General features: G+C 48.1%; 1 protein-coding gene across 12 annotated transcripts in view; it reads right to left on the bottom strand.

Annotated features, from left to right (window-relative positions):
* Positions 1-631: 631 nt before the first annotated feature.
* Positions 632-14,364, bottom strand: part of NCOA1 (nuclear receptor coactivator 1) — a 334,422-nt gene continuing 320,689 nt past the window's right edge. For 4 of the 12 annotated variants that reach the window (XM_039530434.1, XM_039530433.1, XM_039530435.1 and 1 more), the window contains 3 exons: positions 10,193-10,376; positions 6,034-6,159; positions 632-4,179 (listed from right to left, as the gene is read on the bottom strand). In XM_039530434.1, coding sequence (XP_039386368.1) covers positions 4,012-4,179; positions 6,034-6,159; positions 10,193-10,376 — 478 coding nt within the window. In that variant the 3' untranslated portion in view covers positions 632-4,011. Of the gene's footprint in view, positions 4,183-4,274; positions 4,332-6,033; positions 6,160-10,192; positions 10,377-14,364 lie in introns of all 12 variants that reach the window. The other 8 variants (XM_039530440.1, XM_039530445.1, XM_039530439.1 and 5 more) reach the window with 5 other exon arrangements.

The raw sequence follows: 14,364 nt of genomic DNA, 5'->3' as shown, positions 1-14,364 counted from the left end.
GCCAGGAACCCAGGCCTGTGCCTTTAACTACAAGGCCATCCTTCCTCAGTGTTAGGTGAAGCTGCATATGGAAATCCTTAGCTGCTCAGCCATCAGACTGGTTTCCCCCTCTGGAAGGGAGCCCTAACCTGCATTGGGCATTATACCCATTTGGGCTCTGTAACCTCAGTTCAAACTAAAATCCATTCCGTTCCATTTATGCATGGAAATCGTATGGACTTCTTCAGTTCCTCGAGCTGAAAACTTGGCAAGATTTCTAGTGCTAGATGAAGCTTGGAGGCTAAGCAGGAAAGAGGCCAGTCCTCTGCCTTCATCGCTGAGACTAGGGAGGCTGTGAAAGTGGTTTTGATGGCCAGGCAAAGAAGGGCTAGAGATCGCAGGTATTCCATATGCAGTGCGGATGAGGCTAGTGTCTCTCTCTAAGGGTACGTCTATACTACCCGCCGGATCAGTGGGTAGTGTTCAATGTATCGGGGATCGTCTAAATGCGATAAATCGATCCCCGAATCGATGCCTGTACTCCACCTCGGCAGGAGGAGTAAGCGGAGTCGACGGGGGAGCCGCAGTGGTCGACCTGCCACCGTGAGGACGGCCAGGTAAGTCGAACTAAGATACTTCGACTTCAGCTACGTGAATAGCGTAGCTGAAGTTGTGTATCTTAGTTCAAACCGCCCCCGCTAGCATAGCCCAGGCCCAATACCAACTTTAGGTTCCACAGGAGGGTTCAGAAATTGACCCTTGGTCTAATGTGGGTTGGGCTAACAAATAACCCTATGAGGCTCTTAGCTGGGATTCCTTGGTCTTCACACAGAACATGACCCAAACTTTACCAGGCGCATTTGACAGGACTCAGACATGTGGCTTTTTGCATAGTTGCCTGAATACCTTCTGCAGTTCTGGACAGGGCAGAGCCTGCGTGAGGACTGGCAAGCATTCGGTATGGCCTGCCTTGCACTAGAACGGTGCTTAGCCTGCAGCTGGGCCTCCTTAGGGTTCCTGTCCAACCAGCAGCAGTACGGGAAGTGGAGGGTAGGGCATGAATACAGCGGGATGGGAAGTCCTTGGTTTAAGGAGCTGAGAGGGAAGCAGTCATGGATATACCGAGACAAGGTCCCCATGGAAGAACTCCTTGCAGTGTACATGTTGCACCAGGCATCTGAATGGCACTGGCTTTGTACTGTGGTGTCTCTCAGGTGCCCCACATTCTAAAGCTTGCCCCAATGATTGAACGAAGGGGAACAGATCCAAAGGGAATTCACTTCTGTCAGCTCTTCCCCCTGCACAGTCCGAGGCTCGTATTTATTTCAGCAGGGTGCCTCTGTCTTGTAATGTGCCATGTACTGTTGTAGCATGAATACATATGCTGCAGCCCCTGGGGAGGTAGGGAACTAGCATCCCAATAAGGCTCACACCACCTGGACACAGTGAATACTGAGTGTGTTGGACTGGCTCTCTCATCAGATCCTTCCTCCCCTGGCACAAAACTCCTCCTAGAAGAGTGTGGTATCGTATCCAGCTGAGTCCAGATGGCCGACGCCTCTGTAGTTTGGAAGAATTCTAGCGCCCTGGATGGAGCTGCCATTTCTGCTCCAGATTTTATTAGCCAGTCTCCCACGTGGGCTATCACACATCCCTTCTTGTCTGAGGCCGCCTTTGCTCATCACACTCAGCTTGGTGGAGCTGCAAGGTGCCGATGTTAGGATGACCATTGGTGCACAGAACCGGACATACAGTTCCCCATCTGTGATCGGTAAAACTCCTGCCCGGGGAGGGGACGTGGAGGTTTGGCTCTCAAGTCAAATGTGGTGAAGAAATCTCCGTTAACAACTCCCTGGCTGTGGTCACGGAATTGAGTGTATTTCCTCTGGGAGTGACAGTAATGGCTGGGCCATTCCTGGTGTGTATTGAAAGTTCTGGTCTTTCCCCCTCTGGGAGAACAGGGACACTCTAAGTGGCTTAGACCCCTTTTGGCTCCAGCTCAGAGCTCTGCAGACCTGTCTTCGGTTCACATCACTCATTTTACTGTGACTCTAGCTACTGGCTGTTCTTCCATCTCCACCTTCTAGGGGGAAAAGTTAACTGAAGCAAAGAGCCTGCTAGGGGCCACACCTCCTGTAGGAATTATACACGTTCTGTGACAGAAGGAGACAAAGCTACATGCCAGCGTGCTGCCTTTCTGGCAGAGTGAGTAGCAAGTATCTGTCCTGCCACCTGGAGGCTCTGGGGCTGTGCTCTGCATCCAGCCCAGCTGTGGCTCCAGACCTGTCCCGCTCTGCACTCAGAGAGGAAGCCCAGGAGGCTTCTGAATGCCTTCTCCCCGTAAGATGGGCCTGAAGGACTCAGCAGTGGAGAACTGCCTGCACATAGTTTACTTATCCCTCCTGCCAGGCCTCCATCTCAGCAGCCATGTTTTCCATGGCTCCTTCCTGAGGTGGATCTGCCTCTGGGGATGTGGCTGGGAGTGATGGAGCAAATACTAGAGACAAGAGGGGAGCAGACGGCACCAAATATTGTTCTGCGACTGCTGGTGGCTCTGCCTGAGTGGCAGGGCAGGAGCAGGAACCCTGCTCTCTAGTGGCAGCAACAACAACATCCCCTGTAGGCTTTGGTAGTGTCAAGCCTCCCACTGGAGTTGGACCAGGACCAGGCTGTTCTGTGGGGCAGAATGAACCAGCCCTTCGAAGCTCAGGGGGCCAATTTCCAGAAGTGCTGAGTGCTCCTGCAGCTCCTATTGACTAGCGGGAACAGTGAATGCTCAGCACCTCTGACAACTAGACTTGCTCCTGTCCACCTCCAACCCCAAGAGAGGGAAAATCCACACACTGCCCAGCACAGTCATCGGAAAGCAATACAACATTAGCAGCCATCTCCATTTCTTTGTTTTTCTCTCTCTTGCAAATGCAGTCAACAAAGCTACACATTTTCCACACACCAGCACAATTTTAGAAAAAGGGGAAAAAATCATAAATCAAATAAAAAGCGATCGCAACGAAAGGAAGAAAACAAATGTATACAAGACATCAGAGCTATGTACAGCGACAGGTTTGAGGGGGAAAAAAATAAGCTCTCTCCCATCAGAGAGTTGAATTTTTATTATTTTTATTATTATTTTAAATAGTTTAAGCTACCTCAGCTGTTAAGCACAATCAAAGCAGAAAAAAACTGCTTAATTTTATTTAATATTTAATCAGAAAATTTTGATCTACAATAATTGACAGAACCCTCCCCCTCCTCCTCATCCTTCCCCCTAAAAATTATTGCAGCTTTTCCCCCCAAACTGTTCTTTTTTTTTTTTTGTCTTTTTATTATTAATTTCCCCGATGTGATATACACATTGTGGCCTCTCTCGCTAGGAGGCTTTAAACATCAGCATAAAACATGGAAAAAATGATGGGTCAAAATACTCTGTTTTTCTTTAAAACTGACAAACTCACGATTGCTAGAAAAAGCTGATTGTACGCACAAGCGGGCTGGGGCAGAAGGGAGAAAAGGTGTTTGGGTTTTTTAAGCATGAATAAAAACAGCCTTTCTGATAGAAGTCCGGTGTCTTTCCCCACCTTCCCACTGGGCTGAGACACGAATCAGTGACAGATCCAGCTGAAACTGAGATGATCTTCCTCCTTCCGAAGCAGTCTCTTTCAACTCACTTCTTCCTCCATCCCCTTCCCCACTTCCCCCAGAAACCTTCGTCTGGAGTAAGATGCCAGCAACTGATTACAAAAATAAGAATCATCTGTAATTTTGGCTCAAGAAACCGACTGTCCTGCCTTGTCGCTTTGCCAACATCCAACGCCTTTTACAAAAACAAACAACCCCCCCCCCCGAAAGACAAAAAAAACAAACAAAAAAAAACCCCAAAACAAAAAAAAAACTTTTTGCTCCAAACACTAAGAGCTGAAGAATGGCTGCAGTTTGAGATATCAAAAATCTCAGAAAAATATATAATATATATATATATTTATATATCTCTGTATGTCTTATTATTTAAATTTCACATTCCTTTAAAAGCGGTTATTCAGTCAGTAGCTGCTGAAGGAGGCTCTTCTGCTGGGCCTGAGGGGTCTGAGGACCTGTCGTGCTTTTCTGCGAGCCCATTGGACCAGGCTGGTTCAGGTAAGGGTCTCCACCTACCAGATTCACTGTACACTGCACGTCAGCAAACACCTGAACCTGTTGTACCTGCTGGGACACAAAAGACAAGAGAGATTTTTAGAGGAAAAAAGGAACAGGCCCCTTGGCTTATGGACTGGGTACTACGTGAAGTGGAAACTCACTAGAGAATTCCTCTAGTCTGTAGTCACCACAGAGAAGAACTCTTCTGTCTTCTTTTCCTATAAAAAGAAAACTACTGCACTCATTTGGATCAGAGCTCTGAAAGATTCACATGTTTTTAATTTAAAAAAAAAATTGGCATTCCCATGTCTCCAGCTGCCGGCCAGCCATCACTGTGCTGAGAGCCATCTTATCCGTGATACCTGCTCTGAGGGGAGCACAGTATCAAAGGCTGGAAACCAATCTTCTCCTGTTTTAATACCACTGAAGCCCCTTCATTTGCAGCCAAATAGACAAAAGGCACAAGGTAGAATGCTTATGCCAGGCTGCTGAATAGGGTACATCATGGCATCTCACTCGCTGCAAGGGAATATCAAAGGGACAATACTAAGGTAGAGTTAGGTCCAAAATTGAAGTGTCACAGACCCTAAAGGTAGGACACATTTTCCTTATTTATTGCAATAAAAATAGGATTTGTTTTGTTTGGGTGTTAACATTTCCCTTTGCAAATCAAACACTGCAGTATCCTGCAAATGCATAAGAGCCACAAAGTGAAACTGACCAGGAAATTAAAAGCGTGAAATTGATTAGTTGATTTTCATTGTCCAGACTGAGCAAAATGAAAAAAGTGGTGAGAGGTACAATTGATTTGTGATACTTAATGGGTTATTAATAAAACACATAACTTTTATTTTGTTTTAAATATGTATTTATTACCCATTTTGAAAATGGTAACCAGCCCAGGAGCAAAAATCTGCTCACCCACGCTTTTTAAGGATAATGCTACTGAAAAACATATACTGTTTGATGCTCTTTTATAAGCCCATCAAAAGCCCAAAATTCCTTGCCCCGGGCAAGCAGAATTTTGCAAGACTGACTGCACACAAGAGCAGCACGAGGTGCAGTTAGAGTTCATCAGCAAACAGGGGAAACAAAGAGAACTCCATATTGAAGCAGAACACGTCATCTCTAAACAAACTGGTAGAAAGCTGGTTCTTTCCAGACTGCTGGGCAGATGCATGCTCTGCGCTGAAACTGGCAGTACTGCAAGGCAGCATGGCAATACCTGGCCCAAGATACTCAAAAGTTGCTAGTAAGTTTGCAAGTGATTTCCAACTTGACACCTTAAAAGGGCCTGATTTGCAGAAAGTGCTGAGCCCCTTTCTCTGAACAGAACAAATGGTTCAACTGTAATGGAGCTCAGACAACTCCCAACGCGGCACTGAGTGCACGCTGATACATTATGAAGGGGCTCGTGATCAACACATTGTGTCGCAGAGACAAGGATTCTGACTGCAAATGTTCCCATAGTTCTACGAGCAAGTCCTGCCCTTCAAAAGCAGAAACATCTCTCGTTTGTCATTGTACCTGGGGCCAGCCTCAGAGCCGATTAGGATTTTAGCAACTCCTGTCTCCAATGTCCAATTACTTTTCCAGCTCAGCTCACTGCACTGACTGTGCTCCCCACACTGCTGGGGACACTTACCCTTCCTGCCAGAGCAATGAGCTTTGATCCATACAGGCTTCAATCAGAGTAGGAGAATAAAGCAAGATTTCTGAGGCAGGTTGTTGTCATCGAAAGCAGATTCTAGCTCTGCACTACGCAGAAAATAGAAGGCCCTACTGGCCTGAGCCCTGCAATTTATTCTCTGCCACTACAGAAACCTTCCCTGATGGCAAACCCGCTGATAAAATAGGTGCAAGAAGTTTACAGTTACTGAGGTGACCAACCCAGACATGTCAAACATCTCCTCTTTGTACCTCAGATGGGTCTGTGCTTAGGAGTTTCTTACTGACCTGCGCCCCATCTGCTTCTGTTTTCAAAAGGTCAGTGGAGGAAAGTTGGTTGCAGTAAAGGCCGGTGGGTCTCAGCGCTGGGTCATTTACCTGTCAAAGCAAGGCCAAGGTTCAGCGATGGTTCACCTGCTTTCTGTCCCCAGTGCCCCATCCTCCAGCCCCAACTCTGCAGCAAGTGAGGGATCCCAGGAGAGCGCTAGCACTGGGCTGCGTATGTGGAGCCTACATGCTGGCACACTCTACGTGACAGGCTGGAATGGCCTCGGGAAGTAGCCGAGTGGGACATTGTTGGACTAAGCTTGTTTATTACAGCATTCTTTTGCTTTGCCTCACAAAAGGTGAACGATAGAATTTCTGAGCCAAGGAGAGACTTAGAAATGCTGGGCTCCTTTTCCCCATCACTACTTCCCCGATCTTTTCCCACCACCTCCTCCCAAAGCTACAGCTTCTGCCATTTGAACCTTCTAGGGGTGCAGGGAGCACAGTTCATTCTCCTCTCCCAGCTTTAACCATGCTGTGAACATCGTGGTGAGAGAGGCGTGGATCCCAGGGCAGGGCTGCAGACCTGGTTCTGGTGCTGACAGAGCATGAGTAGCACTCCTGACTCCGCAGACAGTGTCGGGAGCAGCTCACTCCCTGCTGCAAGTTGCCAGTGAATGTTTTAATTAAAGCAATACAACCAAGCGGATGGCTGGGGCCCCCTGAGTTCATAGACTCATTGACTAAGGTCAGAAGGGACCATTATGATCATCTAGTCTGACCTCCTGCACAACGCAGGCCACAGAATTTCACCCACCCACTCCTGTAACAAACCCCTAACTTATGTCTGAGTTACTGAAGTCCTCAAATCGTGGTTTGAAGACCTCAAGCTGCAGAGAATCCTCCAGCAAGTGACCCGTGCCCCACGCTGCAGAGGAAGGCGAAAAACCTTCCATCAAGCCCAGCCTCTCAGTGCCCCTGCTGTACAAGATGGCTCACTCCATTTTCTGAAGCAGAATGAAGCCATGGAGGGGCTGCAATGCTTGTTTGCTTCACTGATCGCACTCTGGACTAAGATTATCCAAGTTCCTTCTGAGGAGAGCTCCCTTGTGCCCACCACTTGGGCTGCTGGTGGTTCCCTACAGCATCTTATCTCCGGGGAGCGTGACACTCCAGTGAACTGACAGGAGGGGCAGAACAAACGGCTCAGCCTCCATATCGCTTCCAGACTGACGTGTCAGATGACACCAGGGACTAATCCTGTGCTAGCCAGGACACGATGACCTAAATCTGGCCTACGAAGGCAGGGCCTGAGTCAGTGCGTCTTCAAACCAGGCTCCCTCGGTTCCCAGCTCACTCTACAGCAAATGCACAATTAGGGCTGGTTTCCAAACTGTTTAATGCAGCCGTAACGAGCAGTTCAGAAAGCCCCCGTGACTGAATCCCTTCAGAACAGGCCGGGAGAGGTCAGCTGTTGGAGGAATGGCTCAGAGAAGCTTTAAGTGCAGACAGACAAATGCTCCCAGATGAAACTAATTAGAGGTGATGCTGCCAAGAGCAATACAGCACAGATCCCTCTCGTCACGCAACGGATCCCAAAGGTGCTTTACCACATTCTTGAGTCACAAACCCAAACAGCTAAAGCCCCTTCTGGACCTGTGAGATCTCAGGTCTGGCCCTGGAAACAGGGAGAGAATCTCCCTCAGACCGAATGGTTACTACAGAGGCCTACTACTCGCCACAAAGCAGCACTGGACAAGACTGTACTTGGTCCTTGGTGCAGGCATGAGGGCACGTGCAAGCAGCTTCCCTTGCCACTTGCACACCCCCACCACAATAGCAGTGTGGGTGGGGACTGCTCACTCGTCTTCGATCGAGCAAGTTACTTGGAAAGAGCTGGGAAGGCGAAGGAGCCACTACTTGGCACTGGTGAGGCCTCATCTGGAGTACAGCATCCACTTCAGAGAGCAACACAAATGATCATAGGTTTAGAAAACCTGGCCTATGAGGAAAGGTTACAAAAACTGGGCATGTTTAGTCTTGAGAAAAGAAGCCTGAGGAGGGGACATAACTGTCTTCAAATACATGAACAGCTGTTATAAAGAGGAAGGGAATCAATTGTTCTCCATGGCCACTGACGGTAGGATAAGAAGTAATGGGCTTAATCTGCAGCAAGGGAAATTTAGGTTAGATATTAGGAAAAGCTCTGGAATGGGCTTCCAAGGGAGGCTGTGGAATCCCCATCATTGGAGGCTTTTAAGAACAGGCGGGACAAACACTTGTCAGGGATGGTCCAGGGTTAGTTGGTCCTGCCACAGCTCAGGGGGCTGGACTAGATGACTTCTTGAGGTCCCTTTCCACACACTGTTTCTAGAACGCCTCCCACCACTAGAGGACGCAATCTGCATACACAAAACACCCTGGAAGAGACTGTACCTCTGGAGGCAGAATCTCTCCCAGTGCTCCCTTGGTGCTGGTGCAGCTCCACACTGCTTTCTAGCAGGACTCAGTGCAAACTGCACCTGCTAGCTAGTGTGCACAGATGGGTAGTGAATCAGCTTGTTCTCCGCCACCTGCACTACTCTGCACAGACACTGAAGGGATGAGTTCCTAGGGGCATGAGTGCTATAGCTAACTGTGGTCATTTTGGAGTGTAACAGGAGATCCATATCGGCCTGGCTCCAGGAGGGTGCATGTGCGCATGTATCTGTCTGTGTTCACTTTTATACCATCATCCTCTGTGACTGAAGATTGTTGCAGAAGCTGGCTGTAGAGGAAAGGGGTAGGAGTCAGCCCTGGTGTAACCAGGGGTCATGCTACTGACTTCAGTGCGAGTGGTGTTAGCTGGCCCTGGGGCTGAATTTGATCCAAAGGCACTAGAAAGAACGGTGAGTTTCCATGGTACTGAACTGGTTATTACACCAGTTACTTACTGGTTATTAACAGTAGGGATCCTGCTTTAGAAAAAGATACTTAACAAGGATTTGGTGACTTCTAGAAGACAAGCTCCAAAGCCATCCCACTGGCCTCGTACCTCACCCAAGCAGACATACTGGATCTGAAGGAGCCATCACATTACACTCAGACATTTTGGCTGGGGATTTTGAAAGTGTTCAGCCCCGCCCCCACTGACATCATGGGAGTTTTACCAATCCAGACCCACCACCTGGGGACTTCCTGGGGGTGTCTAAATATGAACAAATCTGCCTCATCTTCCCATGAAATGTCAAGTTCTCCTTAATTAGCGATAAGGAATCCTCAGGGCACACTCAGGGGCAACAGGAGTCATTAGCAGCTGGGAACTCTCAGTGCAGCCACCGCTATCTTTGCAGAGTTGAATGCACGCCCGTCAGCTCCTGGTGAGCTGGTGTAACTATCTCATAATTTGACTAATCGGGTGCCTGTTGCACAAGGCTTCAAAACACAGCTAAGCTTACAACTGTGGGTGCCAGTGAAGCGAGAGAGGCCTCTGCCTGCTTCCCTCCAGCCCTTTTCCAGTGTAACAGGCCCCTGCTTCTCAAGCACAGGAAGGAGATAACCTAAAGGTAAACACCCCAGAGAAAAGGGAGATCACCAGGGACATTTTTTAAGTCTGCACAAAAGCACCAAATGACTCATGAGCCAGGATTTCCAGGCACCCAGCATGCTAGACAATAGGCGGCAGAGGTAGGGGTGTGCATGATGCAGAGTGCTGGGGAGTTATAGCAACAAGCATCTGGTATACAAAACCCTGGAACACAAAGCTTAAACGCAATAAATCCATTAGCTCCTTGGCTCAGGGAGTCAGGCAACTCCCAGAGAGAGCACCACAAAGTTAGTGTGGGACACATGCGCCTCACCAATGGAGAAAGCTCAGGGATAGCTCAGTGGTTTGAGCATCGGCCTGCTAAACCCAGGGTTATGAGTTCAATCCTTGAGGGGGCCACGTAGGGATCTGGGGCAAAATCAGTACTTGGTCCTGCTGGTGAAGGCAGGGGGCTGGACTTGATGACCTTCCAGCTCTATGAGATAGGTTATCTCCATAAACAAGGGTAGAGACCTGTTAAAGGACCCCCCCGTGAAACTGGCTGATGGTCAGTGGAGTGACATTCTCACTGTTCGTGCTCCTGGAGTGCCCGGTGAACGAGGACGCTGCAACACTGACCTGCTCAGAGCACATGGAGTTCATCCCGGGCATTTGCAGTGAGCTCATCTGCATTTGTCCAGTCATTGGATTCATGTTCTGGACGTTTGTGTTTCCTCCAGCCATGGACACGGTGATGCTCATGTTGTTGTACATTCCCTGCTGCGCAGGTGTGGGTTGGTTCTGCCCAGCTTGGCTGAATACACTGTTAACCCAGACAAAAAAACAAAGAGGGATTACACAGAGTCAGGAGCTCAGAGAGGCCAGGGCTCCGTTTCCAGTTGTAACATGGAGAGTGACTCCAGCAACAGGCATCCTTGCAGAAATGGAACCACCGAGATGTGTCTGTAACAGAGAAGGAAGGGGAGGGTGTGTGTTTGTGGTGGGTGGTGGGGGGGGGGGTGTAATGGAGCTGGAGTGATAAAGGCTTTTTTTAAAATAACTGATGCAATGTTTGCAGCAGACAGATCTCTGTGGCTTATTTTCCCCTGGGGAGGAATTTCATGACTTCCTGCTTCTATCTACTGAAGAAAATACCACCCTTCTGAAAATGTCCTACAGAATTTAACACAGAGTGACCCTTTCACCAAGAATGTTTAAACCAACCTACAGAATTCGATAGCAGGGATAACATTAAACTTTGTAAGCTGCTTTAAAAGTTCTCTAAAAAGGATCTCATTGTCTTAAGAGCAGTGTCTATAAAATCTCACTTAGTTTCTAAAGAACCTCATTGCTTCCTTCCCTTTAAATCCTACAAGTAAAAGGGCCAAATTCTGCTCTCAGAGGTGTGTGATGAAGTCACTGGGAGTTGCAAGTACTCTCCTGCAAACGGAACCCTAAAACCACAGCTGTACATTTACAAAAGTCCAAATGGAAAGTCACAGCAGCACTCGGGTTTGGCCCGCCTGCCCCTCCCTCATGGCCAAACCGGAGTGGCACTGCAACCCCATGCACCACGTCACACCACCACTCGCTTGAATTTGTCCCAGGGGAGTGGCCAGGCCAAACCTAAGTGGTACTGTGACCACGTGTACCACGTCGTGCTGTTCGGAGTGGGGAGCCAGGACAGGAGCTGCTGCTGGCGGGTGAGTGTGGGGCAGGCTCACCCCAGCTCCACACCGGGGCGGGAGAAGCCTAGGGCCCCACAACCCACTGGTGGGTCAGGACTGACCATTTGAGAAACACTTCTCTATAGCATTTACACCGAGCTCCAGGAAAATCTGTCAGCAATGACCCCTACAGAAAGGGAGGAAGGAAATGGTATGGTGCCTGGGCTGGACCTTCATCCAGAGCATTATGGACCTGACCCAAGTCAGCGGGAGGCTCTCCATTGACTTCAGTGCGTGTTAGATCAGATCGTGTCTTTCTACACCAATCCTCAGCTGTATAGTCTGTGGAAGAGCCAAGAGGCAGCTCAGCTTTTGCAAGAGGAGAGAGAATACAGTAATAAAATGCCCTGCTCTGGTTTGCTGTCTAACAGCCAAAATCTGTATTGCTTTGCAGCACTCCAACAAACAGCCTCCGAGATTGATGAAATGCCCAAGTGCGGCTGAGCACCTTAATCAATCTGGGCAGCCGTTTATTGCTTCATATATAACAAAGAGATTGAGATTATCCCCTAATTGGAGCAATTGCACTGGAGCCGTTCTGCACTGTATCAGCCTGAAACCAAATCAATGAAGTGATTCTTCTGTCTCGGCCAAATTACTGAGCAAATGAAACGAGAAGACAGGCTTGTTTGGAATTCTTGGTGGAGAACACAAAAATCATCCGTGACCTTCTAGTTCCATGGCCTCCCAGGGCACGTCTGGGTTCCATCTGCCAAATCGCTCTAACCTCTCACCAAAACACACTTCTCACCCAACACCCACAAAAATCAGGCAACAAGTAGAGCTGTCAACCAACCATTGTCCCTCCAAATCTTTTTCTGACAGGTTAAAGAGCCCTTTCTCATCAGGCACTTCTTGTGGCGGTACTGTATTTACAGGCTGGGATTAAGCTGCCTCTTCTCTTCCTCGTCAACCAGCTAAACAGATTGAGCTCCTTTAGTCTCTCACTGCGAGGCAAGTTTTCCACCCCTCATATCATTTGTATGGCTCTTCTCTGAGCTCTCTTCAATTTTTCAACCTCCTTTTTAATGTAGGGACACCAGAAGTGGGGACAGTGTTCCAGCAGAGATCTCCCCAGTTGTATCCCGAGGTCACATCCCCTCTCATCCTGCTCAGTATTCCCTGTGAATTGTACCCCTGAGTCCCACTCCCTCTCTACTGCTTGTCCTGTTGAGTCAGGTCTGAGATTTAGATTGTTGCTCTCTGGAGCAGGGACCACATCTTCTAACATCTTGCCCTGCTTTAAAATAATAAACAGCAGCAATATTAAAAATACATTTGTAATAGGATCCTGGGCCTGGGGTGCACAGGCCCATCCCATTACAGTCCCTTTAAGTGCAGCACATTCTGGGAAATGCAGTTCCACAGGACAGACTGAGAACCCAGAGACCATGTGGCCAGGGAACTGTCAAAGGGACAGCCTGAGCTCCGGAGAAGGGAGATGAGGGCTGAAGGGCTGCTGAGAGTGTTTTGAGTTGCTTGCTCTGTTTCGGAATAAAGCGAGCCCTGAAATAAAGGACATGAAGTGATTTGTTGGAGTTTGTGTGTTCCCTGGAATGCATAAACAGGGCAATCTTGAGTAGGAGCAGAGAGGTTATTTTACCTCTGTACTTGGCCCTGGTGCAACTGCTGCTGGAATACGGTGTCCTGTTCTGGTGCCCACAATTCAAGAAGGATGTTGATAAATTGGAGAGAGGTCAGAGAAGAGCCACGAGGATGATTAAGGATTAGAAAACCTGCCTTATAGAGACAGTCTCAAGGAGTTCAATCTAGCTTAATAAGCAAAGTTAAGGGGTGATGATTACAATCTATAAATATCTATATGGGGAACAAATATTTAAGAATGGTTTCTTCAATTTAGCAGAGAAAGGTGTAACATAATCCAATGGCTGGAAGTTGAAACTAGACAAATAAGGCGTAATTTTTTAATAGTGAGTGTAATTAACCATTGGATCAATCTACCAAGAGTTGAAGTGACAATTTTTAAATCCAGATGGGATGTTTTTCTAAAAGCTGTGCTCTAGGAATTATTGTGGAGAAGTTCTCTGTCATAAGAACATAAGAACGGCCGTACCGGGTCAGACCAAAGGTCCATCTAGCCCAGTATCTGTCTACCAACAGTGGCCAATGCCACGTGCCCCAGAGGGAGTGAACCTAGCAGGCAATGAACAAGTGATCTCTCTTCTGCCATCCATCTCCACCCTCTGACAAACAGAGGCCAGGGCCACCATTCCTTACCCATCCTGGCTAATAGCCATTAATGGACTTAACCACCATGAATTTATCCAGTTCTCTTTTAAATGCTGTTATAGTGCTAGCCTTCACAACCTCCTCAGGCAAGGAGTTCCACAGGTTGACTGTGCGCTGCGTGAAGAAGAACTTCCTTTTATTTGTGTTATGAGAAGTGCGAAGTGTCCAGTTTGTATGAGGTGCTGTCACTATTGAAGTCTTTGGTGGGAGAGGCAAGATTGATAGGAGCCTGAGGCACTGTTTCCTGAAGGCAATGGAGGGAGATGGATGATACCTTCCTCCCCCATCACCACACTGATGCACCCCACCCCCCACCATGGGTACTTAGCTCTTTTATGTAACACCGAGCATCATCGAGCTGCAGTACAGGCATTAGCTGACCCTACTGCATACTGTAAACAGGTCAGACCATACAAGACAGATTCCTGTTGGTCTTTGCAGGTTTTTATGTTGCCTTCCTGATCAGAGTGTGTGTTATTCTAGACTCAGAACCAAGACAGGACATTTTGTAATTTACAGGCATTTCTAGGGGGCTTTTCACTGCAATATCTGAAGTGCAACAGGAAAATAGGACAGAGAAGGGAAAAGCCCATGTTTAAACACTGTAGTGAAACATAGTCATGTTCCCCATGGGTTTTATAGCACAACCCCCTCTTGCCTGTGTGATCAGAGATATAACCATCTTTTAGCCTAGTTATCCACCCAGGATTCATGGAGGGATTTCTGTCCACATGGGCAAGAACACCACAATGCACATGGGCCACAACCACACTTCCAAAGTGTGTTTAGAAATGGTTATTTCTGTTGTGTAGACGGGGGAAAGAGGCTGTGAGA

Source organism: Mauremys reevesii, linkage group 3 (genome assembly GCF_016161935.1).
Source record: "Mauremys reevesii isolate NIE-2019 linkage group 3, ASM1616193v1, whole genome shotgun sequence".
Lineage (NCBI taxonomy): Eukaryota > Metazoa > Chordata > Testudines > Geoemydidae > Mauremys > Mauremys reevesii.
Note: the sequence above shows the minus strand (reverse complement) of the source record. Positions and strands in the feature narration are given on the sequence as shown.